The sequence below is a fragment of the Trematomus bernacchii genome, unplaced genomic scaffold (genome assembly GCF_902827165.1).
Source record: "Trematomus bernacchii unplaced genomic scaffold, fTreBer1.1, whole genome shotgun sequence".
Lineage (NCBI taxonomy): Eukaryota > Metazoa > Chordata > Actinopteri > Perciformes > Nototheniidae > Trematomus > Trematomus bernacchii.
This window is the reverse complement of record NW_022988176.1, coordinates 843767-869320: the sequence shown is the minus strand read 5'-3', so window position 1 is coordinate 869320 and position 25554 is coordinate 843767. Positions and strand designations below refer to the sequence as shown.

The window sequence follows — 25554 nt, the reverse complement described above, 5'->3', positions numbered from 1 at the left end:
CATGTAAAGAACGGTGCAAGTCATTTGTGAGTTTTATTTGTAATGGCAATCCATACAAAAACAGGTATAAATAGACATTTTAGAGTAACACAGTTTATTGTGTGTGTCTTCTTAAGTAGTACGTATTGTGTTATCTTATGTAACCCACAATCAATTTTAAAGTAACATTCCTTATTACCCATGCCTGGCAAAATACACATTTTGTTTCTAACAGGCCAGTTGAGACCCTCTGTGACCAAACAACAGCATATCAAGTCATCTTAATTTCAGGAATAAAACACCTGCCAGATTTACCACACCATGCACTTTCAAGACTTGTTTATTTTTACTGTCCAAGTAGACACGTGTTTGTTGTGGGTATGGGTTTGAGTTTACAGGACAGAGAAAGTTGATCCTGTTCAGTAAGTGATAGGGTATTCTTCTTTTGTCTCGCTCACAATAAAGGACCAAGTTCCTGTATTCTGCGGCGCAGCTCCATGGAGTCCAACTGAGGACCAGACTGGGGTTCGTGTAGGTACACAGATAGACTCCTGCAACACAGTAGGCATATACCATTAAGAATTAAGGTAACATAACTGCAGAGTAAATGTGCTTAGCTTGAAGCAGCAACAGAACAATTATACTAATAGGGGCTTTAATTGTGTTTTCTTTGAAGAACATCCTGATCAGAACAAGTATCTCAAGTTAGCAGCACATATTCAGCGTCTAAATCCAAACGTGATAGACTCCACTTCATATGTGGAATCAGAATACATTTAAAATGCATCGAGTAACCAGTTTTAATCAGATTTTAACCTCCATGTGTATATTTTGGTTCATCAGTCTGATTAAATGTGGTCTAACTTTATTACTTTGTGAAATTGTATGTTTGAGTGATATTACCTGATCATGACAACTGCCTGCATACCAACAACAATGACAGGAAACAACAGGCATTACTGCTTTATCATTTTGCTGTAATTAAAATGTCAAACTCCAGTCTGAAATGTTAAGAAAAAGCCAAATTACCATTTGTCCTGGTATATAAACTTAAAGATAAAGGCAAAATAATCTGGGTTCATCTTACTCTACACGGTGCAAGGTCACATGGGGTCGTTACTACTTCTGGGTGTGGCTACCATCAAATCCTACTACTACTTTCAGGCACCTTTACTCATGTATTTAGAGCTGTACACGTGTAACCAGGTCACCCAAGAGATGATAAGATTTACTTTATTGATCCTAATTTGGGAAATGTTTTCATCACAACAGCATGTTAAAAACAAGGCATTGCACATATTTAGTAGAAAATAAACAAACAAAACATATAAACATCTCAAAATAGAAAATAAAACAGAACTAAAAAGTCAAATATATAAATGACGACAGTGAAAGATACAAATCTGTAGACTATCTATCAAATAAACACTATAAAGGGCCAAATTAAAGCTAAGAAAATGTAAAAGTAGGATATTGTTTAAATTAAGTGTGCAATATATAATATGGCCGTGTCTTACTCTTCTGAGGACTGTGGGGTGAAGCTCCAAGTAATTTCCCAACAAGCCGCTGCCTCCCGTCTCCTGCCCAGCCTCCACAGCACCTCTCCACACCAGAGGCCTGCAGCGGCACACTCTGAGGCAGCACATCAGACACACATTATTAGTTTATAGTAAAAGACCACACAGACCAAATACAGAAGTGTGATTGTATTGTCCTCTACTCAGACTTCAAACATCTGGTAAAAACAATACTCAATCAGAATGCTGTTCGTTGATTTTAGCATCAGAATCAGAATCAGAATCAGAATCAGAAACAGAAACAGGTTTATTACCAGGTAGGTTTACACGTACGAGGAATTTGACAGGTAGAGAACTAGAAAAATATTTAAAATAATAAAAAAGATAGTAAAATATATAACAGTATTTACATTGCAATGTAATGGAATAAAAAGGAATACAATATGGAATAAAATCGGCAGTAATAAAAAAAAAAGAAAACAGATATTGTTGTATATTGTGTGCATTAAAAACAATATTCCCCTTGAAACAGATGTAGCACCCTGGGCTTGAGTAGCACACCCTAATAAGGTCTATTGGACCACCACCCAGGTAGAGTGGTGCTCAGAAAACAACTTACATCTCAATTAAAAAAAATCAAGGAACTGATCGTTGATTTAAAATAAAAAAAAGAGGTGCACATGCCTGGCTACATCCCTGGAGCTTTGGTAGAGCAGGTGAACAGTTTAAGGTTCATGTATAGCCTGTTTTTAATATCTATTCTCTTATTTCTAATCTCTTGCCACTTCAATAACTGTTTAAATGTCATTTTATAATGTGTGTCTTTTGCACTCATTACTTGATGCTTTTGATGTTTTTGGTCTAGCACCATGAATTGACTCCTGTCCTCATCCTCTACACAATCCAACACATAAATAGACTTCTGTTTCTCTTGGTGTTCTTGTGTAAAAAGTGGGAATACAATTGCATTTCGTTGTTTATTACAATAAATGATCCTTGTATCATGTTGTTTAGATATCTTACAGACAAATACAGTTCGAATCATATGGCTGACATTAAATTGCCTTTCACCCGTGCAAAGGCATATATCTTGTGTCCAAAATAGCTCCAAGCTCTGCGGTCTATATCATTAAGTTACAGCTGCGGTAAGTGTACCTGGGAATGCCTGCAGGCTGAGCTGTAGGTCCCTCAGTGCCTCTCTCAGTTGGTCTGTTTGGGTGAAGCTGATGCCCCTACCAGCCAGTGAAAGCCCCTTCAACCTCTGGAGGATACACAGGTCTGTTCCCTGCTTTCCAACCATATCTGCACTGGGAATCTGCGGTTGGAAGCCTATAATTGAACAGCAAAGCAACAGAATTAAAAGCAGTCGTAGCAGTAAGGTGTGTTAAAGCAAGGCAATTACTCTCCAAACTGTCAACAAATAACACAAATCATTCTCACCTCTTTTTTTCACGCGCACCTTCACCAGCAGGTTGAAACACCTGTAAATGCAGAGTACATTTCACATCAGTAATACATCTCTGATCTCCTGCTACATTAAAAACTCTCAGGTGTCCTGGGACGGGTCAGCTTTCTGTCCCCAGAGTCAGAACTAAACATGGAGAAGCAGCGTTCAGTTATCCAAATATCTGGAACGAACTACCAGAAACCTGCAGGTCCGCTGCAACGCTTATTACTTTTAAATCCAGGCTGAAGACTTTTTGCCGCTGCTTTTAACTGAACTATTCATATCTTACACTACACTGTAGGGCTGTGCAATTAATCGTATTTTAATCGCAATTACGATTTTGGCCTGCCACAATTACGAAAACAACATAATCGAAAAAAACGATTATTTTGCTTTGCTAGGTTGTGACTGCACTGCAACATATTTGATCTCATTTATTTTGGTCTCATTTATTTGTATTTATCATATTTATATATGTTTAGTAGCTTGTGGAAGTGCGCTCCAAAATATTTGTTGATCTTGTTTATTGGTATTTATTATTTTTGATATTATTTATTTAAATGTATCATTTATTTTATTTATTTTTGTATTGGTTTTTCAGTTGAATTATACGTTCAGGGTAATCAACAGTTAAAAAGATACTGTTCAAATTATTATTTGTATTTGTTTTAAAGTTCAATAAATTGATTTTTTCAAAGTCAATGAATAATCGTATTTAATAATCGTGATATCAATTATTGACCCAAATAATCATGATTATGATTTTTGCCATAATCGCACAGCCCTACTACACTGTAACTTGTATTCACATATTCCTGTGTAATTCTATATTAGCTTGTTTTACGTTTATTTTATTCTCTTTGCTTTTGAATGAGAATGTGTTTCCGCTGCACTATTTCTTAATGCTCTTAATGTTTTTCATTTTTGTAAAGCAGTTTGATTGCCTTGTGTTGAAAGGTGCAATACAAATAAACTTGCCTTGCATTGATTTACAATCTTACATTTTTGTTTTTAATCTCAAAAACTGTAGGCAGAAATAAAGGCAATTGTACGGGCCTTGTGTAGTGGGTCACAGCTTGTTTCCAATCCTTCAGGTGAGTGTTGCAGTGACCCTGGAGGAGGTAGGCAGCCGCCGCCCAGAGCAGCATTCCCACCCTATCTTCACCCCCCCCCGCTCAGAGCCTTGCTCCCAGCCTCACACTCCTCATCCGGCTCTTCCAACACCACTCTCTCAGGCAGCAGCTCCAGTGTTGTAGTGATGACTTCATCGCACAGCGCAACACAATCAGCGGGGCGTTGGGCCATGAGCAAGGCAGCGCCGGCCTGCAGGTAGAGCTCAGGCAACCTGGGGAGGGGAGGGCTCCCAGCATGCATCTGAGGAAGAGACATACAGCCAACAGATGGGTATTAATGAGATAGGAAAGTATATAGGTAATGTGCTCTGTGCTTTTTAAATATATCTACTGCTCAAAGAGTATGTGTCGTTCATACTTACTCCATGTTGATCTTCTGATTGAAGAGCAGCCAGCAGATCTAAATAATATTCAACACCCTCTGACACCCTGTGGAAAAAACACCCATATCAAAAATCATAATGTGCACTGCTCTCATCTTTCTGTTTTTAAGTAAGATGCCAACAAAAGACAGCGCCTGTCTTCATACCTCCCATGGAGCACACACTTCAGGGCCAGATTGTGAAGGATAGAGAGAGCAGAGGGGACTGAGAGCATGCTGCTCAGTGATTGGCTGTGCAGCAGTAAGGACGGGGAGAGGAGATCAGTACCGGCCAGAGGGGGCTCTGTGGCAGAGGGCAACATCAGAGTCTGTGGGACAAGAGAGGCTTCATGTTTCACTATGCAGGCCTACATTTACATGAATATATGTCAGTGAGCCAAATTATCTTTTTGTTAACTAGGCAGAGACTATGTTTTGAACAACATTAGTGTCTCTACAACTACAAGGCCAACATTTAGACTTATTTCACAGGCATTTGACACTTCTTTTGTTGTTGCTTTCCCTGTATGTACTGATGATGTGTGCTACTCACTGAGTGCAGCAAACGCAGAGCTTGTATCTCAGCCTGTGTGTTGCCAAGCTGCCTGTAAATGAGCATGCTCCGGTACAGAGCACACACACACCGGCGATCTGTTTCCAGGGCTTTCCTGTAACACTGCAACGCCATCTGAGGGCGGCCCTGGAGACAAATGCAAACACACACACACTCTCACTGCATGCACATCTAAAGACTGTAAAATATATGCTATTTTTATTTTTTTAGTACTGTTTGAGTAGTCAACGTTTGCATGTGTACCATATGGGCGAGGCAGGATCCTGAGAGGAGGTGTGTGTATGCTATTAGAGTCCTGGGAGCAGGCAGAGAGGAAGCGGTGTGGAGACCAGACAGCGCTTCTGAACTCTGACCTTCACTCAAGCTTTCTGCACCTTAATAAGACATACAGAGGACAGCAACACATATGATTAGTTACTCAATTCCTCAAAGAGAAGGAGACAGATCTTCCCTATGCTACTACTGAATTATAATCATGTTGTCTTTCATTGGCCTCCATGCAAAAGTATTACCTATACTCAAATATGCATTAACAAAAAATAAGAATGTTGCTGACCTTGGGCAATGTAAGTGCAGATCTGCAATAATTCAACCAGCTTCCTTGGGTCCATCACCAGTAGAGGATCGTCAGAGCACTTCCTCCCCTTATCCCAAACTTCAGTAGACAGTCTTTCAAACACAGACATCAACTCATTCTGTATAACAGGAAAAATACAGTATAGTTTAACTGGATGCCACAAAGTTGGGGACTGGACACGTAAGCATGCCAGCAAATATATATATTGAAGAATATAATTATCATATACTTGATTTCTGTGTCTGTTTGTGTGTGTGTGTACATAGTTGGGTTGTGGCGCGTGTTATGGCATATCACAATAAAAAAACACTCACAATAAGTTGATCTTGAAGAATTTACATTATCGGAATATTCATGAGTATCATTTCAGGAGTGAATTGAAAAAGCTGATTGGTTTGCTATCATGGTAGAGTAAACCCATTAAAACATGGTGGGGTTTACTTGGAAATGACTTGGAGGTGTTGTTTTATGAGGACTTTGGTGGAGTGGTTTGGTCTACACTATCCTAAACTAAACTGTACTGAAGGGAGGTTAAGCAGAGTCCCTTTAACCACAATAAACATGTGAGGAGAAACACAGCCTAAGAGCAGGATCTTACCTGAAATTCCTGTATAGTTTTCAGCTGGCAGGTAGACAGCCATATTGCCCACTGCAGACAGAGAAGGCGCAGTACACAGGGAGCCAAAGCGGTGTTTCCCACTGATTTAAGAACTGTTCTCCAAAACAAATGAGGGTCCGAGGCAGCAGGGTCATCTTCTGTAGAAGAACTGTGTATTTGTAGAACTGCGAAAAACAAGAGCAGGCTGTTAAAAGTCAGAGCTGAGCTATTTTTCAAAAACAATAATACAACTGAATGGCCCTTGTGTATGGCACGAGTTCCAGTTTCGTCTTCATGTCTCGTTTTGTCATTTAACAATTGAACCTACCTCTCTCTGTGGATTGTTTGAGGAGCAGCTCAGCTTCTGAGAACTGAGACTGAGCAGTGAAGCACACACAAGCATTGTACACCACTGTCAGCTCCAACTGTGTGTGATCTGCAAGAGGAGGGATACCTGCAGGAGGGGACACAGGGACAAAGAGTGAGACAGAGGAAGCTTAAAAGGTAACAGCTGAGCTCTCTGCATCAACAAATGAGACCCAGATGGGTTTCTGACCTAAGAGGTGGTGATTCCCACTACCCTACAATGGATTTTAGATACATTCAAACATGCATGTCACCATAATGAAGGACTTGGATCACCTTGGATTTTCCTTAAAAGTTTGTGAAACTCAGAGGAACAGCATCTCAGATGGGTCTGGCTCTGGCTCTGGTCTCGTCCGAGGGTATCTCCTCCTCCTACTTGCTGCTGAAATAATAAATTGAAAGAAAACGTTGTAACTTTACTATCATACTGAGGGTATTAAGATGTTATGCTACTGTAGATTGCTACTGTACTACACATTAATATGGGCATATTTAAGGGAATGTATCACATAACATATATTAGATCTTTTTAAATGATCGCTCCAAAAAGACTATATACAAAACACATTATCAGTTTATAATGATTACAAAACCCAACAGTATTTGCATCGGTCTTCAACTCATCCAGCTACAGCAATACAATTACCTTGTAAGATGTTAACATTATGTAATTATAATAATGTTATGTAAAGCATTAAAATAGCAATATAAAATTAACGAAGAGCCATTCTGGATAATGACTAATTTCCCTTTTGATATAAGAAGTATATTTTTCTGTCAATACTACAGACTTGCGGTGGTGGCGAAGTCCATAGGCCATAGGGACTTGGCTTGGCAACTGGAAGGTCACCAATTCAAGTCCCGGAAAGACCAAGTGCTACCGAGGTGTCCCTGAGCAAGGCACCGTTCCCTACACTGCTCCCCGGGCGCCGTACATAATGGCAGCCCACTGCTCCTAACACAAGGATGGGTCAAATGCAGAGACCGTCCGGCAGTGGCTCAGTCAGTAGGGGGCTTGGACTGTGAGCCGTAGGGTCGCCGGTTCAAGTCCCCGAACAGACCTAAATATGGAGTGTGGACTGCTACTTGGAGAGGTCCCAGTTCACCTCCTGGGCCCTGCCGTGGTGCCCTTGAGCAAGGCACCGGACAACCCCCTTCCCCCCCCCCCCCCACTCCCACTGCTCCTAGTACTAGACTCCTGGTACTAGGATGGGTTAAATGCAGAGGCCACATTTCACTGTGTGCTCTGCATGTGTGACCATTACAGAGGGTTTCATCCCTCCGATTCTATTCTATTCTGCTTTAAGTTTAATTTTAAATGCAGGACATTATTATTGTACTGCCATACATTGCTACATAAATCGACTCAAATCCTTGTTGTGCCTTTGGTTTTGATCATCAATACATAAAACATGCAATGAAACCTTCATATTTCAACTATCATATCATATCTTTCAGAAATATATGATATGATATGATTGTACTAGGCAGTTTGTTATTATATACCGACGTTTACGTTTAATGTAAGTAAAACTAAAATACTGTTTTAATGCTCTTTATTCTATTCTCAAGCATAGAGTATAATATAACGCTAAATTAAGGTTACAGTATTTAACAGAGTTGTTGATGCTAGTGTTAAGAGACGAGACACTTAAACTTCCTACCTTCCATTTGTTTACTAACTCGTTGTTTTCCTGGACCCATCTCTCTAACAAAGGAAGAGGTTGAAACGGTTTAATAGACATTACATCGCTGTTTTGTGTAAAAGTTAGACGTGTTTTGTTTAAACTTTCCCTCGTTTGTGGAAAGGGAGCTGAAACAGGAAGTAAACATTAGTGAGGTTGTTTTTAACATTGGGGCTGTGCTGCCCCCTGTGGACAAAGCAGGAAACTACACATGCAGTCTGCTAACTGTCCAGCAGGTGGTGCTGCTGCAGCGCCAACAACACTTGTGTTCTAGAAACTTCAATTTTAGGATTTGTTTTTTTACAGCCATCAACCTGAAGTGAAGTGTTTCTGCTGTTTATGTGTGTTTATTAGCTCTATAATCAACAAAATAAGCAAACAGATATAGACATGATTGCACATCTTTTATATATTCAGGAGAGTATTCACACAACAGGTTTAAAGCAAGTGAACAGTAGCCAAGGCCGTAATTGTATTGGTGCTGAGTCATCCTTGAGCCTGCCAGGATGGCCATTTCTCTAGTTGTCCTTACCAAGGTGACTCCCTCTTTTCTCACCCATCTCCACTCCTCTCACCCATCTATCATCCCTCCATCAGTGCATCGTCTTGTTCCCTGTTGTCTGCAACCTCCATGTCTTAGCTTCATTACAATCTTCCAGCTATTCCCTTCTTTCATTGTCTCAAATCACAGAAAACTCTAAATATATCATCATGGAAAAACATCCACTGCTTCACACTCAAAGACTTGCAGATGCACAGGCACGCACACACAAACACAAAAGATGACTTTATGTCTGATTCGACACATTTGTCCTCCTAGGGTTTCACTTCTCTCGTGGCGTTTTTCCATTTCTTTCCATCCATTAAAGTGCAAGGTCATCAAATGACTGAAGTCTCCCATCTCATTTGATGCTGTCCCTCTGACAATGTCATTCACATGGCAGGAATTCAAACTTTCACAAGAAAGGTTTGAAAAATAATGTAACTGCGACAAATCCACCCCTGGCAGCAGTGAAGTGCAGATTGTGTTTCATTTGAGAGGAAGCCTAAATCTGCCTGTTCTGCTGGATTTAACAGCACCCAAACACCTTGGTCATTATAATGAGTTATACCACTGACCATCACTGGTACTAAAACATCAAATTAAAGCCGATATGTTCTAACACAGAATGATTACAACAAATGTAGAATTGAGCTGCTAACAGTTAGTTTAAATAATAATGAATAAAGGGCAACATGAGCCATCGTGGAGAAGAGATCCTTATAACACAACTGAATTCTGCCTACTCTGCTCCATTATCCTCATCTTTAAAACATGAAGCTAGGGAGGGGCTGCATGTTATTTCTGTCCTGCATGACCCTCAGCCACTGTAAACATGTGACATGTTATGCAAAACACTCTGACTGTGTTTCACAAATAAGAAAACCAACACGTTTTATATAACGCATTTGAATACGTTTAAGAAAAAGGGTGATCAACTGGTGTTCAACTTTGATAATAAGATTAAACAGACAAGGTTGCTGGAGGACAAGCCTTTTGTGTCACACAGTCCCCTGGGTGTCATTGGGCTGACAAACACACATGTTCCGGGACGAAGAAAATGCTGATACAGATAAATTAGTGTGTGCTGAACCGTCTATTAATAAACAGGGAAAGGCTCACAGTTATCCCTGCTTCTTAAATGCATGCAGTCTAAACTCACTCACCCTCAGTTTGAGTAATCAATAAGTTCTATACGTGCTCCTCAGAACTGGTCCTTTTCTGAGAGCAGACATCCCCTCAGCAAAGTGTGTGTGTGTGTGTGTTAGTGCTGTATCACTGTAGCTCAGTGTGTGGTGTGCATGAACTACAATACTTGGATTCTTATACAAGGCTGCCATGTTTGGTCTGCAAACACATCTGCACAACTGGAGATGATTTAATTTTTAGAAACAGAAAGAAGCAGCAACAAAAGTAATATTTAAACTAAAGGGGGGAATAAACCTTTGTGTGTGTGTGTGTGTGTGTGTGTGTGTGTGTGTGTGTGTGTGTGTGTGTGTGTGTGTGTGAGTTAATAGGGGAAAAGAAAAAAGAGATTCTGTCAATGGCCCAGCAGTCCCAGGGGGGTGGCGTGGATCTGCAAACTCACACTGCAGCACTACAGCTGGAGCATCAGCAGAACACACTGCACACTCACACTATCAGTTCACACATACTTCAGCCCAGGATTATAAATGTATTAAAATGCATAATAAGCTTGCAAAAGCAGACTTGTTTATAGATATAAAAATCACCCAAATCCAAATATGTTAGTTAATATTTACCACAAATGCTTCATTTTTTCCCCATGTATTTTTACGCACTCAAGCTTTAGGGTGTACAATGATGAGAGAAGCTTGAAAACATTTTACATCCCTTTAAATCAGTATTTAGATGTGTTGCTTTGATCAATTACACCTCGTTAACACCTTAAATAATAAAACTCAACAACAAGGTGCTACACTGATGCGGGTGAATATTTTCCTGCGCAGCCAGTACTTTTCTGGGGAACAGATATCTCTTTAAACAGAGTGTGTGTCCTGGTGCTGACTTGAGAGTTTTCCCTCCCTCCTATAAAAGCTCAGCGCTCTCGCTCCTCTGCAGTCACATCTCATCCAGCCAAGATGAGTTTCACAGCAGAGCACCACCTCTACGGCCCGTCCTCGTACCGCAAGGCTCGGCCCTCCTCCGGGTCCTCCAGCGGCTTCCACTCCCAGCGCCGCCGCCTCACCTACAGCCAGCCGCCCTCCGCAGACAGCCAGGACAACTTCGGCGGAGACATGACTCGCAGGAACGAGAAGGAGATCCTGCAGACTCTCAATGACAGGTTCGCCGGCTACATCGACAAGGTGCGCAACCTGGAAATGCACAACCGCAACTTGGAGGCAGAAGCCGAAGCTCTGCGGCAGAACCAGGCCGGGCGCAGCTCGGTTGGAGAGCACTACGAGCGAGAGCTGGGCGACCTTAGGGGTCTCCTGCAGCAGCTGACCGGGGAGAAAGCCCGCGCTGCCCTGGAGCACGACCACCTGGATGAAGACATCCAGCACCTGCAGGCCCGGCTCGAGGAAGAGGCGCGAAACCGGGAGGAGATGGATGCTGCCGCGCGCACCATGAAAAAGTATGTGGAAGAGTGCCGCTTGACGCGTACGGAGCTGGACAAGAAGCTTCGCGCCCTGGAGGAGGAGGGCGTTTTCCTGAAGAAGAACCACGAGGAAGAAGTGGCGGAGCTTCTCGAGCAGATTCACGGTGCGCAGGTGAGCTTTGACATGCGGGACACGATGAAGAGTGACGTGACCGGCGCACTGCGAGAGATCCGCGCGCAGCTGGACGTCCATGCATCCAAGAGCTCAACACAAGCCGAAGAATGGTTTAAAGGTGAGTAGAGTGAAAAGGGAGAGTCAAAAAAAGTTTTAGTTTTTAGTTGAGTTTTTTAACTAAAGAAGAGAAAACTATTACGTGAGCTTTAAATGCGAATCATAGTGTTTTGTATCTGCCCATGGTGCTGAAGACTCAGTTACTTTAGCGTTTGATTATAGTTAGAAGCGTCATTGTAGCCCTATGCGTAAGGTCATTTAAGGTGATGCGCAGGAGCTTGCAGTATAGTGCAGACATCGGGTTTGCAAGGATTACTATTTTTTTTAAATATTAACATATCAACAATAAAACTATGAGGGAAACGGGTCCTGCCTTGATAACCGTTAGACCAAACCAAATTCCCAGATTACAAACTTTCCACTAAATGGAGAGGTTTAATAAGAGAATCAAGTCAGATATCAATAATATAAAATGCAGAAATATAACCCTGGTAATATGACTTGCAGTTTGAATGGTTATCCTCTATGGGTGCATCGCTGCCGCAGAGTGATACTTTTTACTTAAGGCAGGCACTGCAGGAGAGAGATGGCACAAAGAGAGGAGACGATGATTCATTTGCACTCACTGTGGGTAACAGTGGGTGTGCTGTTGCTTCCCCCAATCTGCACTGTGTGTTTCTCTCACCCTGAACCTCTACAAATAGAATAGCCACTTCAAGGTCACGGTTTGTGGTAGGAGAACACGAATAATACTGCTCCATCACTCTAGTCATCCATAATGATGTCGTGACTGGAGCTCTCCAAAGACATGGAAGTAAGCTAGTATTTAGATATAATGGCGAGATGATAGATGAAGACACATTTATACTGCAAGGAAATGCAGCATCAGGTCCACACAGCACTTCTGACCTTTTGTGGTATACTGTACAAATAGACAGTCGACAGCTTTACAGGCCAGGAAGGTTTTCTCTTAACTGCATGTCACAGAATGATTTATAGATCCACCCTTGCTGCACATCTACATGCTGACGTGATAGAACAAGTGAAAGGTGTAAACAGAATGACCTTCCCTGTGAGGTCCGGCTGACTGCAGCACTGTGGCTTTTTCATGCTTGGAGGAGGGAGGGAGCTGAGTCAGACTACTGACTGATAGATGCAAACTGCCAAGGTTACTCAGTAGAAACTCCCTGAGGACAGGTCAAATGTCTCAGGACCAATTAACAAAAAAAGACAAAACTATAAATAATTCAGAATTTCTCTATACTCCAGCAGATCACTTGATACTGTTTTTGCACAAATCGAATGACACAGCAAATGTGATTGATGAATTGTGTTCAATCTCTGCAGTGCGCATGGACCGTCTGTCTGACGCTGCTCGCACCAACCATGATGCAATTCGTGGAAGCCAGGAAGAGATTGGAGAGTACCGCCGTCAGCTCCAGAGCCGCACCATCGAGCTGGAGACTCTTCGGGGAACCAAGGACTCCCTGGAGAGGCAGCGTATGGAGTGTGAAGACAGACACCACGATGACCTCAACTCCCTACAGGCATGACATCCACACACACATCTAATTTATCCCAAAAAAGGGAAACACACATGCATTGCACATTTCCTTTTATAACATCTGCATCATATTTGATTTGTTTTCTTTTTGCAGGAGACCATTAATCACCTGGACAACGAGCTGAAAACCACTAAATGGGAGATGGCCAGCCAGCTGAAGGACTACCAGGAGCTGCTGAATGTGAAGATGGCTCTAGATATTGAGATTGCTGCTTATAGGTTGGTCACGATTTCAAACCACACATAATTAAATTGATTCTTTCATTATTTACCTTTTCCCTAACTACGTGTTTTGGTCTTTTAAACAGGAAGTTACTGGAGGGAGAGGAAAATCGCCTTGTTTCAGGAGCAGGTCCCTACTCTTACCTCGAGAGCAGAATCTCTTCCCACTTGAAGATGAAAGCAGAGGAAATCTCCGATACTGTCATCGTGGAGGAGCAGACCGATGAGACCCAGGTGACAGAGGTCACAGAGGAGGCAGATGAGGATGAAGAGGAGGGAGAGAAAGAGGAAGGAGAGGGAGACGAGGAAGAAAAAGATGAGGAAACCAAAGAAGATGAGGAAGAAGGAGAGGGAGAAGAAGACAAGGAGGAAGATAAGGAAGGGAAGGGAGAGGAAGATGAGGCAGATGAGGAAGAAGATAAGTCAACATCTCCAGAAAAGAAGGGATCTCCTCAGCCTAAATCTCCTGTTGTCAAATCACCAGTATCCAAATCACCAGCACCCAAATCCCCCATGCCCAAATCTCCGGCTAAGTCCCCTGCAGTCAAATCCCCCGCAGGAGCAGAGTCCAAATCCCCTGAGTCCAAATCCCCTGAGTCCAAATCTCCTCGTCCCTCTACCCCTGAACTGAAGTCCCCAGAAAAAGAGAAGGCCGAGCCCGCCGCCACTAAAGAAACCCCAAAAGAGGAGAAGAAAGAGGAGAAGCCTCAGCCTGTCAAGGAGGAAAAGAAGGAGAAAGAACAGCCCGTAAAGGAAGAGAAGAAGCCCGAGCCCAAGGAGAAAGAGCCCGAGGAGAAAGAGCCCAAGGAGAAAGAGCCCGAGAAGGCCGATAAACCTGATGCTAAGAAAGAGAGCAAGGCAGAGGACGCTTCAAAACCTGCAGCTGCCAGCAAGCCCTCAGAGGACAAGCCCAAGTCTGAGCCTAAAGAGAGCGCTGCCCCCACCAAGGAGGAGAAGCCCGCTGCTCCTAAATCTGAGAAGACCGAGCCCGAGACAAAGCCTGCATCTAAAGCAGAGCCGGAGAAAACCGATAGCAAGAAGGACGAGAAGAAGTCAGAAGAGAAGGCCGCACCTAAAGCCGAACCCGAGAAAACCGACAGCAAGAAAGACGAGAAGAAGCCCGAGGCTAAAAAGGAGGCTAGTAAAGATGAGAGCAAGGAAGTGAAGGATGAAGGGAAGCAGGAGAAATCCTCTGGCACCGAGGCAAAGGATAAGGAGGAGAAAGTGAAGAAGTCAAACTGATAAGCTGTGATTGAAGGCACACAGGGAGGAGGAAGTGGAGATGCCAAAGAACTATGAGAAGTGAAGGAAGCCAGGGTAAATAGCAGGAGTAAGAAGCGTGATGCTCCCAGCTGTTCAGATGGACGCCTTAATGTCCAAAGTAAAGCAGGTTATGGTATAAGCAATAGTGATTTCTGTAGCAAATAACCCCCAGCACCCTGAGTATGGCCATTACCCCCCCCCCCCCCCCCTTGAGCTTCTGATGTATGACTGTGAATGCTCTAAACTCTTTATCTGAATGTGACAACTAAATAACAAGTGCATTTAAAATGAAACCCGCTGAGGGGAACCGCAGGGGCCTGCTGAGATGTCAAAAAAATGTCAAGTGAGAGATTGTGACAGATATTATATATATATATATATAAACAAGTATATTTAAAGATACAAATGTCTATATTATATTTACAGATACATCAGTAAGAAAGACTTGAATTTATGCTTTTTGTGCACCTTGCTGCTGCTTCTCCTGACAGGTGAACTGCAGCGTCTCACTTCTCTGGTCTGCAATGCTAGGACAATGATGACTATGTGTTATGTATTAACTGCTGAGAATATGCAATATGAAACAGATAAATAAAGAATGATATCAAACACAGAAGGCGTTTGGGAGATTGTCTTTACATTGCATGCCAAACAGAGTCAATTGCACGCTGACCCTCAAGTGAGGATTCGTGAAGGAGAAGTGTCAAGAGTAATCATATACAAGGTGTGAGGCTTTAAAAGGTAAATGCACTGCACTGCGGACAATGAGAGGGGGAGCTGTACCCCACCAAAGCAGACACCGCACCCTTCCTCACATCCCATAGACCACGCTCATGTATAAATCAGGAGCGGTGATGCTTGCTTGCACGAAACACATTCAATTTCGCCTCTTACTTCCACTCCTGCCTCACTGCAAAGAGGAAAGTCCACACACTGAAGCTGTGGTTCAAAATGACCATAAACACAAGTCATGTTAATATCTTAAATATCACGAGTACGGTTAAGATGAATAAGGATCAGGCCTTTTTTAATTTGAAGATAATACAACATTATCCGGTTATGCATTAAAGTAGTATTTGAGCTATAGATTTTAAACGTTGATATTGTCTATAGCTGCCTATCATGCCTATCAATGCCTATGCCTATAGGATGAGTAGAGCAGCAGGTTCAAAAACCCACCCATCTTTTTTTATAGATACATTTATTGACATTGGACACACTTTGGCTAACTCAGGAAGATTTGTTCAACCTGGCAGGGCTTTAGTGTTTTCTTCACATCCAATGTTTGCATCACGTAATAAAACACTAATCCTTTTGAGTATATCCAAATATAAGAGTTATTTTACCCTTAAATATTGAAATGGAAATGTTCCCATGCAACAATGTGTCCCTTAATAGAAGTACATGAGAGCCAGCAACTTTCTTTTTTCCTTGGTTCACATATATGGAGGAGTACCAGATTGCACCACCTTCTACACCATTGAAGATGCTCATGAATGAAAACATGCGGCTTAGTCTTCTTCTACATACACCCATATATCTGAGGGATTACTGTCTGGATTTGGATTAATCCCAATGGAATTGGATGGATATTTTAGCATCTCTAGACAGCTGCTAGCTAATCATAACATGTGAGTAATCCTCGATTGAAATGGCTCCAGTATCCAGAATAACCTGTTTTTTCTCAGTTAAATAATGCAGGATTATAAATGAAAGGTCCAAAGTTTCATTTATACTTTGCTGACTGCAAAATATACCAAATATCATATTCCTTGGACTTAAATCTCTGGGGAAATGACGCAGCTCGCTGTGGCAAGGAACCACAACGGCATAATAATCAGAGAGTGCAGACGTCGCCTATAAATAGAGCCGCACGGAGAGGTGAGTAGGAGAGGAAGGAAGAGGGATGGAAAAGAGAATTTAGATTACACAGCAAAGCACTGCTTTAAATAGACCAGATACACACTCATTCAAGAAAATAACGCAGCTTTTATTTCCACACATGTAAAAGGACTTTAAAAAATTGATACTTTCTGGATCTAAGAGCCACAAAAAGGTAAGCATACAGGAGTTACAGTTGTAAAGTACAGCACTGAGAATCATATGGACAAATCTAGCGGTGACTGAAGAAGCCCTGAGGGTGGTTGTACTTGAATGGCTTCAGACGATTTGGACCCCTGAGGAAGAGAGTGACATGTCAGCGATACAGTTTATTCACACACAGATACATTGTGTGAGCTGATGGCTTCTTGTGACGGTGTACCTGACGGTGCGCAGGCACATCTTTTCTCTGGGAAACTCTAGTGGTCCCTCCACACTGTCATCTTGACCTTCAGTCTCCAAATAAACATCCAGGCAGACACAGAGGCGTGAAATCTGATTGGTCAGGAGCTGGTGTCCCGGGCGGGGCCCCTGTAGTTCATTTTTGAACACATTGATCTCGCTCTCCATGGCCTAAAAAAAAGCAAAGATGAGACTGAAATATCTGGACGTAAAGTGAGATGGCGCAACAACAACCTAATTGATCAATATTGACAAATGCTCATACTCGAAGGTTGTCATCTGTGCGTCCGGTGCGCTCTCCCTTCCAGCTGAGGGAGAGGGAGAACAGGGGGGAGATTTCTGGGTAACGGGGACTCAGCACCAAGGCGGCCTGGAGACGAGCTGAGAGGAAAAGGAAAAAGATAAAGGCAGGATTGTTATAAGAAACAAATACAAAATCTAGCTATTGAAATGGCCAATTCTAGCATTAGTGTTAATATGTTACCTGTGCCTCTCTCCACCACAGACATAAAGTACAGATCTGACTCCTTTGCCAGCCCAGCATCAGACACATGACGAGTATATGGCAGCTCCTACCGAACAAGAGAAATATCACAGTAAGACAAGGTGACCGGTCATTTAAAATATCAATGCATATGTGGTGATGTGTGTATACCATGTACTCCTGCTGAGTGATGGTGGTCCAGCGGGATAAACGGGAGATGATCTTGGCAGGAAAGAGGTGCTGACACTCACTGGAGACCGGGATGATGCTGTGCTCTGAGGGCAGGAGCACAAATAAACTCAGTCAAAATGTCATATCTCCTCTTCAGCACTATTTGTTCTTTGATGGTTAACATGAAGTGTACCTAAAGAGGCAAACTGTTTGTGCAAAGCCAAGCGAGCCTGCAGCCGTCCCCTCAGCAGCTTCATGGTGTTCTCCATGTGGCTGGCACTCAGAGAACTGCCCACACTCACACCCTGGAGAGACATGAGCATAGAGGAACATGACGAGGCTGTAACACACAGAAACTGCTGCACAACGGGGATCATTTCAACACACACCTCTGAGGAGTCTTTAGGGAAATGTAGTCCTCCCAGACTCTGAACCCACATGTAGGGATGGCCCAGCTCCTCCACATAATCAGCAAAGGTAACAATCCTGAAAGGAAATGTTGAGTTATTTTCTTAAATTCAAAAAGGGAAGGATTCTCCATACATCTTCTAATTTCCTTTAATAACTTCACATCCTCACCCGACTTTATCAAACTGGTAGCGATTAGCTGGATTGGGCGTTTCTTTGCCCTGGTCGCTGCTGTAGAGACAGCTGAGTAGAGTGTCTGATTTCAGCAGGTCCCTGTAGAGGAAGACATCATTAGACATTCAGTGACACAGATAGGTAGGCAGGGTGCTTTAAAGGTGGGGTATGTCATTTTGGAGAAACCAGCTCGAGATCGCTAGAATTTGAAAATACACAACCGGAAAAAATCTGCCACTTCCTTACAGAGCCCCTCCTCCAACACACACATGACCAATGAGGGCACGAGATAAGTGTGTGCACGAGATGGAAGGCTGACAGGCAGGTAGGCCATCCAGTTATTTTAGCCGGGCCGGCTCAGATGATTGGTCGTGCTTTTTACAGCGCCACGGCTTCCACAGATGAAATGTTTTTTATGTATTTATTGTCAAAGCATTTCATATATTCATTGCTATCGGGATGTTGGGAGCATTCCATGGAATATAACAAAAAGTGTTTCTGAAATAAATTACCTTTCAGCTGTATTTCAGGTGTTTCAAAGTGGGGTTTTATTACAAGTATAGTCAGTGTATAACCTACAGAAGATGTTGGTAGGCACGCCCCCAGTATGGAGAAACAGGCAGGAGTTACGGCGTGGGACGTGTTTTTTACCAATCAAGACAGCAGTAGACCATAAACCTTTGTGCGGCTAGCTACATTTCCTGTTTTGGTTAATGGAGTCTGGTGGCTTTTATAAGAGAGCATAGATAACGGCTTAAGGCTTCTAAGGTCTTTGACGTCAAGGTAAAGCGTTGAAAATATTCCAAAAATATCAAGCCGCTGAGGTTTATCGATGTACATTTTGCTGCTGCATCATCCACGTCAGTGCATTGCTTTACTCCTGTGCCAGAACTCCATTATGTTTCTCCAAACTGGGGCTGTGCTGATCACCATCTACTGGAGGTAATAGACTATGGCCAAGTACCTCATATAACCTCACTTTAAACGATCTGACACTATCTCTTTAAGGCCACACACACACACACACACACACACACACACAACACAGACACACAACACAGACACACAACACAGACACACACCCTGCGCTGATGGCCGAGCTGAGGTCTGTTGAGGTGGAGACCTTGGCCTTGACAGTCGTAATGTTCAGATTCATCAGGTAGTAGAAGTGGAGATGGAGGATGCTGCCATCTGTGGAGACATAATAGATAACACATGGTGAGGAACTAATCCATTACTAGCTCATTGCTGCCCCCCCCCCCTCCTCTTTTCATTACTCCTCCCAGTGAACGTCCCCCAGGGTTTACTTCACACTGCAGCGCATCGGAACAATAACAGGGTGTGGTCACGACGGCAGCTAGCAGCACTCAGGGGATACATATACAATGCTGATGGTCAACCTTCACACTCCCCTCCCTGCAGTCACTGTGAACTCTGTGGCACTCTGTCATTCACTGAAACCTGCGCTGCTCTCTTTTCGCCTTTACTGCAGCAAATTGACTGCTGCAGCTGGCACCAGTGAAGAAAAAGGGGCAGGGGGAAGAGACTAGAAACACAAGCAGAGGTTAGAGAACAACCGGTGATGAGAAAATATGCTTACAGCCTGTTGTAGGTGCTGCAGACCCAAAATGCTGCAAGCATCTCTCGCCCCTCTCTCTCTCCTTTAGGTAGAGTTACGCCTGCAATGCAGATCTCCCTGTAATCTGTCACTATTCCTCTTATTGCCAGCAGAGGGAACACAAGGGTCAAGTGGTGTCCTGACATCATAACAGACCAGGTCAGCTTACTTTCTTTCACTTACTATTCGTTAGGTTTAGAGTTCCATCTGGCTTGAATGCACAGACCTAGTTGGTGCAGACTTTAATAATTGAAGTCAACATGAATGTAGAATGAGTTACCTTTACACTTGAGGTCTAAGCAGAGCGACAGAGGGTGCCTTTTCAGCATCTCCTTTCTTTTGTCATCCAGCTGGCCCCCTGTAGTTGGCCTTCTTCTCTTCTGTCGATAAGAAACAAAGGAAACAAGAGATGAAGCGAAACAAATAAAGAAAACAGTGCATGTTCGTCAAGTAAAGGTTGAAAAAGAAGCAGGAGTTGCAGACGTGTCGTTGTACTTATCTCCGACAGACATCTAAATAGGTCTTTAAGAAAATATGTATTTACTTTACTAGAGAAACATTCCATCAGACCAACTGACAACAAACTGAGCAGAATTTAAGCGAATGTGCTTGTGCAGGGTGGGCTCAGGTTACAGTCATCTCGCCATTCTTGGTCAATATTTCCCAGAACCCCCTAGCTGGCACTTGTAGGGATGCAGGAGGCAATCGATAGCTGCCGCTACCCGACCCCCCTGAACACATCGTGTCGCAGCTTAGGCTTCAGGGACAGTTTGTGTCTGTGGCAAAGACGAGTGCATTAACACATAGTTTAATCCTCGGACCTGAGGGTCCCAGTGTGTGTGTTTTGGGAGTAAAGCAGAGGGTAACACTTACCGTCTTTTCTTGCTCCTCCTCTGCATCGGAGTCACTCTCGTCATCTGTATGAAACCAGAACACATAATTAAATGGGGTTTTGTTTTTGTTGGAGATGCCACAATGATTTGTTTGATATGTGCGGTATGTCTAATTTTGGTAAAGCCATGTTTGTACCCTGGGAATCTTCTGGAGGTTTGGACAGGGCCTTGGCCTCATCCACATCACCACTGATGGAGACACTGAGGTTCTTGTCTGTCATGGAAACAAAATACATCAGTGAAAATTAGGCCTTCATTTATATAGAACATTTTACATTACATTCTTAAACATTTTCTACGGACTACTTACCACAGGCTTGGCCATAGGCGTTGGCCTGAACAAACAGCACATAGAGGGCTGGAGGCAGGTGGCGGGCGACCTCTGTCTGTATCTGAGCCTGTTCAAACGGCATGGCAAGGTACTCCTGCACGGGGAGAGAGGCCTGGGCAAGGAGGGAGAACATACATTGTGTTATCATTCAGAGGATCAGTTCATGGTACAGCAGATAGGATTGTCACCTCAACAAAGAGGTCAGTCAATATCATAATTATATGAACAACACAAAATAATGCTCCAATCCATTCTTACTGAAACAAAACCAGTTACTTCCAGACTGCAAGGAAAAGTGAAATCAGATCTGTTTTTTGTTTACAAATCAATGGTAACAGTACAAATGCAATCTGATCTTTTCAGATCTTCTTTGGCTATCATACTATGTGGTCAGACAAAGCTCTAATTGTTTACAATGCAACCAAAGAATAAGCAATACATGGGTATTCATGTGGCTTTTATTTAACTCAAAGATTGGCATTTTTCACAATTCTGCGTATGCTGCAGTTACTCTGTGATTAATAAAAAACTTGACACCCTAACATTTTTGAAATAATTCTGTATCAGAGAGGCCACTTAAGTCGTAATGTAAACACTTTTCTTTCTTTTTCCTCATCCTCGTTATCATCTGCTCATGGATTTGCTGGCTTTGACTGCAAATCGACTTAGAAATGAAACCGTAAAAGCTGACCACGCTGGCATCTATTTTTACAACATTGTACAGCATGACTTCTTTGGTTTTTGTACATGTGGGTCAAATCAGCTACCTGACTCGTTCAAACTGAAAACTGATATTGGCTACATTTCAAAGTAATGTGACCAATCAAAAAAAGGGCAGATTTGAGCAATAAGGCTTGCAGTCTGAACGTAGCAGTAGTGTGGTGAAACCTTTATATTATAGCAACTAAACAGATGTAATACCTGCATGATGGCATTGAGTCCAGGCTGCAGGCTCGTCAGATGTTCCTTCTTCACCTCGATGCTCTTCTGGATCTTCTCCTTCGTGGACTGGCACTCCTTGTATTTTTCTGCCAACCTGTATAAAAGCACAATCCTTCACTAGCTGCTCTGTGCCTCCCTGCATCAGGTTTTATTTTCACCACAGCATGCGGCACATGGACAGGTTTGCATACCTCTTCCTCTGTTCAAGCTCCCAGTCCAGTCGGGCCAGTGTGAGTTGGTGGGGATCGTTTTTTGTGAGGTGAGGCCTGGAAATCTCATCTGGCGCTTCCTGGTAAAACTCTGACTCAGACACCAAGTCGATCTCTTCATGCTTAGACCTGGATCACAGAAAGGGATGTTAGGGAAAGGTACGTCACAATATAAAAAAAGTGTATCATTATTACCAATGTAGAAGTCTCTGTGACTTTTTTAAAATATCAGCATCAACTGTATAAAGTAGAATTCACAAGTTATATTTTACTCCACAGGTGAGTAATTCATTTGACTTACATTCTGACTGATCATAAACATTTGACAGAAAGGAGGTGACTTTATTTGTATGGGTTGATGTGTATTTTATTAGAGGACATTTTGTTATAATCTTGATTCAAAGTGCTGAATAAGGCGGCTTTCTTTGTTACTTCTTTTATATAATGATTGAGAGCAGATTTTCATTGTGCTTGGTTTCTGACATGTTCAGTATGAAAGCTGTTCTTATTGAATTATTTATTTTGAACTTACTTGAACTCCAGACACTTGCTGATCTCCTTCTGAAGATGCATGACTTCATAGAGCAGGTTCTGTAACTGAAGGTGCAGCACATCCACTTTCTGCTTTGCCTGAGGGAAAAAGAGATGGTTACGGTTTGGTTTGTAAACACTATTCAAGTGCCAGGTCAAACAATATGCCAAGAAGATTTAATAAAAACAATCATCAATATGCAGGATCTGAACTGGATCAAAATATTCTAAACAAAAACAAAAACAGGTGATGAAGCGTTTTCAGCTCACAGTGGCAGACACTGCGGTTTGGTATTTAAAGTAGAAAAAGTACTTGGTGTTCAACTTCCTGATCAGCACAAAAAGGAGTTGAGGCAGCACTTTTTTCAGCAAATAAATGGAATCCAGTAAACTTAACCTAAGCTGTAATATATTTGAATATCTCATTGTTGGAAAGGATTTGAGGGCTGTGTATTTACATCATGTGTTTGGTCTCTGCCTCTCTTTAGTCGCATATGAGCCAGACGGTTGAGTTTTTTCAGATTCATGAAGTGGATGCATCCCTGCATACGTCTCTGCTCGACCTCAGCACTCTGAGGACAGACACAATCAGTTAGACTTCCTTATTAAAGAGGTGAACAAATAAAATCAACATTGGCTTGGATCATATATACAATGCTATGAGAATAATCATGATATTCATGTTCTTTAACTTCCCCTAACTCTTGGCCAATATCCCATAACATATAAAAAGATCTTCGCTTAGGAATAACAGTCCCATTATTTTTAAAACATATTTATCACTGTCAGTATTTATATTAAATGTTACAAAAAACACCAGTGCCGTAATTAATACGACCAAGGATTCTTTTACAATTGTTTTGTTTATTATTACTATTATTATAACCATGAACCTGTTTTAAAAATGATTACCTCATTCTGTCAAGTAAACAACTATCCAAATTAAATTGTAAATTCTAGATTAGGTGTTTCTCACCTCTCCTGCATAATCTATTTGGTTATTGTTATGTCTTTGCTTTAATCCCCTTATTTTGGCTAAGCTAAACCTAAGAGGTGATGTATTCGGTTCACCAATTCTACAAACTGTATGTATAACGTTTCTGCTGTAGAGGACTGATATCACCTTGAAGAGTTTAACTATTGTGTAATCTGACATCTCTACAATATTACTGAAAAATACAGAGTAATGACAGAGGCGATTAAATGTGTGAATCTTAAAATTGTGATTCTTACCCCTTCCTTTGCTCCATTAGCCTTGAGCTCCTGGATCTCACTCATGATTGTGGCCAAACCCTCACATGACTCTTTGTACTGCAGGAAGTCCTGCTCAGGGTCCCTGCTGTCTAGCTCCACCTCCTCATTGTACACACGCACATCCTGGGAAAAAAACAAACGTACATCAATATATACAGTTACCACTATCAGTAACGCTTCAACCTGAGCCCACCTTTGTTTTGGTGCTGTAAGAAGTCAGAGTACTGGGTCCATTTACAACAGATGGGATTCTTAGGTCGCTGAACTTGACTCAAATATTGATAACTTAAAAGGTCACTCTCCTAAATGAATCACCTGGTTTTCTGGTTGGTTACAACATAATGACGAAAATGGATGTACACCCAATCTAATATTTGCTCCCATATTTCATGGGATAAAAAGTTCCTTTGTATTAATCATAAAAGCAGATCATATCACGTCCAGGCATTTCTAAAATACAGCCATATTTCTGTTAATGGTTGTGAAAACAGTTGAATGTTGTCCATGTTGAATTTCAAACCAAACTAATGCTCGACTGTTTTGAATGTGATATCTTGGCTACATTTCTAAATGATACCTTATAAATAGATACTACTATATCTTACTTATCATACTTTATAGTTCCCACATTGGGAAATTATTTTTGTTACAGCAGCAGTGTGTTTAGGCAATAACATATTTAAAAGGTGGAATAAATTATAATCATTATAAAAATAAAAACAATTAACAGCAAATGTAAAGATATTTACTGTAGACATATATCAAAAAAATATATATATTCTGATACATTAAACTGTTCCATAATAGACCAAAAAACTGCAGCAACAGAAGTATAGACTTATACTACGGTAGCAGAAACACATAGGCATAGTATATAAATTACAGATGTGCAAGGTAGCTGTTGTTCAAATTGTTCATGGTTATAGAGAGGGAGAACATATAACTATGGAGCAGCGAGTTCTCTGCCAGCTAGGAGGTGTATTTATTCTGACAACAGAGGACTTTGGCCCCAGTCTTCCTGCCCTCCCTACACACTGCGGCCCCTCCGTCCCCGTCACTAGGTCCCCTCCTCCCGGTGTGACCTACCTGCTGCTCCGCTTCTCGACCTCGCTTCATCTCTGGGGTTCCTCCTTCACTGCGGACCACCTTAGACTTTCGCTTCTTCAGGGCGTCCGACGACATGACTGACTGGTTAAAGAGGGGAAAACATATAGACGAAAAACAATATAATAGAGATAAACCAAAATGACTTAAATTGGTTATAGTAAGCGCCAACTATACTTCTCTATTAGCAACCTAGCAAATGTTAGCATGTTAGCTCAGTGGTTCTTACTAGCTTATTTGCTAACAACCGCTAGTTTGTTGGCTCATAAAGGCATGTTGCCAGTAACGGATTAAGAAAAGTGAATAAAGTGCTAGTTTGACGGGATATTTATCAATAGGAACATACCTCCAAGGTGCAAAAAAACCTCTGATATCCTTAAATCGTGCGAAAATTGGCATGTGACGTTACAGGATACTTTGTTTAGCCGCTAAGCAAATAACTGAAGATTGACGGAAGCCCTGACGTGCCAAAAACACAATCCGGATATCGACCGGAACACTGCCCCCTAGAGAAAGAACCTAGTATTGTGAGT

General features: G+C 42.1%; 3 protein-coding genes across 3 annotated transcripts; 1 reads left to right on the top strand and 2 right to left on the bottom strand.

The window, feature by feature from the left end:
- Positions 1 to 17: 17 nt before the first annotated feature.
- fancg (FA complementation group G) lies at positions 18 to 8377 on the bottom strand. The gene is given in 15 exon segments (XM_034122307.1): positions 18 to 530; positions 1497 to 1611; positions 2652 to 2825; positions 2937 to 2977; positions 4000 to 4107; positions 4109 to 4317; positions 4439 to 4505; positions 4606 to 4766; positions 4991 to 5137; positions 5255 to 5385; positions 5568 to 5706; positions 6187 to 6371; positions 6515 to 6640; positions 6829 to 6931; positions 8217 to 8377. Coding segments are annotated over 15 exon segments (1884 nt in total). The 5' UTR covers positions 8298 to 8377; the 3' UTR covers positions 18 to 433.
- Positions 8378 to 10876: 2499 nt separating this feature from the next.
- Positions 10877 to 15233, top strand: LOC117475956 (neurofilament medium polypeptide-like). The gene is made up of 4 exons (XM_034122301.1): positions 10877 to 11631; positions 12918 to 13117; positions 13229 to 13353; positions 13443 to 15233. Exons 1-4 carry the CDS (start codon positions 10881 to 10883, stop codon positions 14596 to 14598), a joined length of 2232 nt encoding a protein of 743 aa, XP_033978192.1. The 5' UTR covers positions 10877 to 10880; the 3' UTR covers positions 14599 to 15233.
- Positions 15234 to 16588: 1355 nt separating this feature from the next.
- Positions 16589 to 25466, bottom strand: thoc5 (THO complex 5). The gene is made up of 20 exons (XM_034122416.1): positions 25368 to 25466; positions 25004 to 25105; positions 23897 to 24040; positions 23122 to 23235; positions 22665 to 22762; positions 22115 to 22261; positions 21903 to 22017; positions 20961 to 21093; positions 20787 to 20864; positions 20631 to 20674; positions 20038 to 20137; positions 19222 to 19330; positions 18137 to 18238; positions 17947 to 18043; positions 17751 to 17862; positions 17558 to 17661; positions 17387 to 17474; positions 17168 to 17283; positions 16883 to 17073; positions 16589 to 16796 (listed from the first exon to the last, which is right to left on the bottom strand). Exons 2-20 carry the CDS (start codon positions 25097 to 25099, stop codon positions 16733 to 16735), a joined length of 2052 nt encoding a protein of 683 aa, XP_033978307.1. The 5' UTR covers positions 25100 to 25105; positions 25368 to 25466; the 3' UTR covers positions 16589 to 16732.
- Positions 25467 to 25554: the final 88 nt, after the last annotated feature.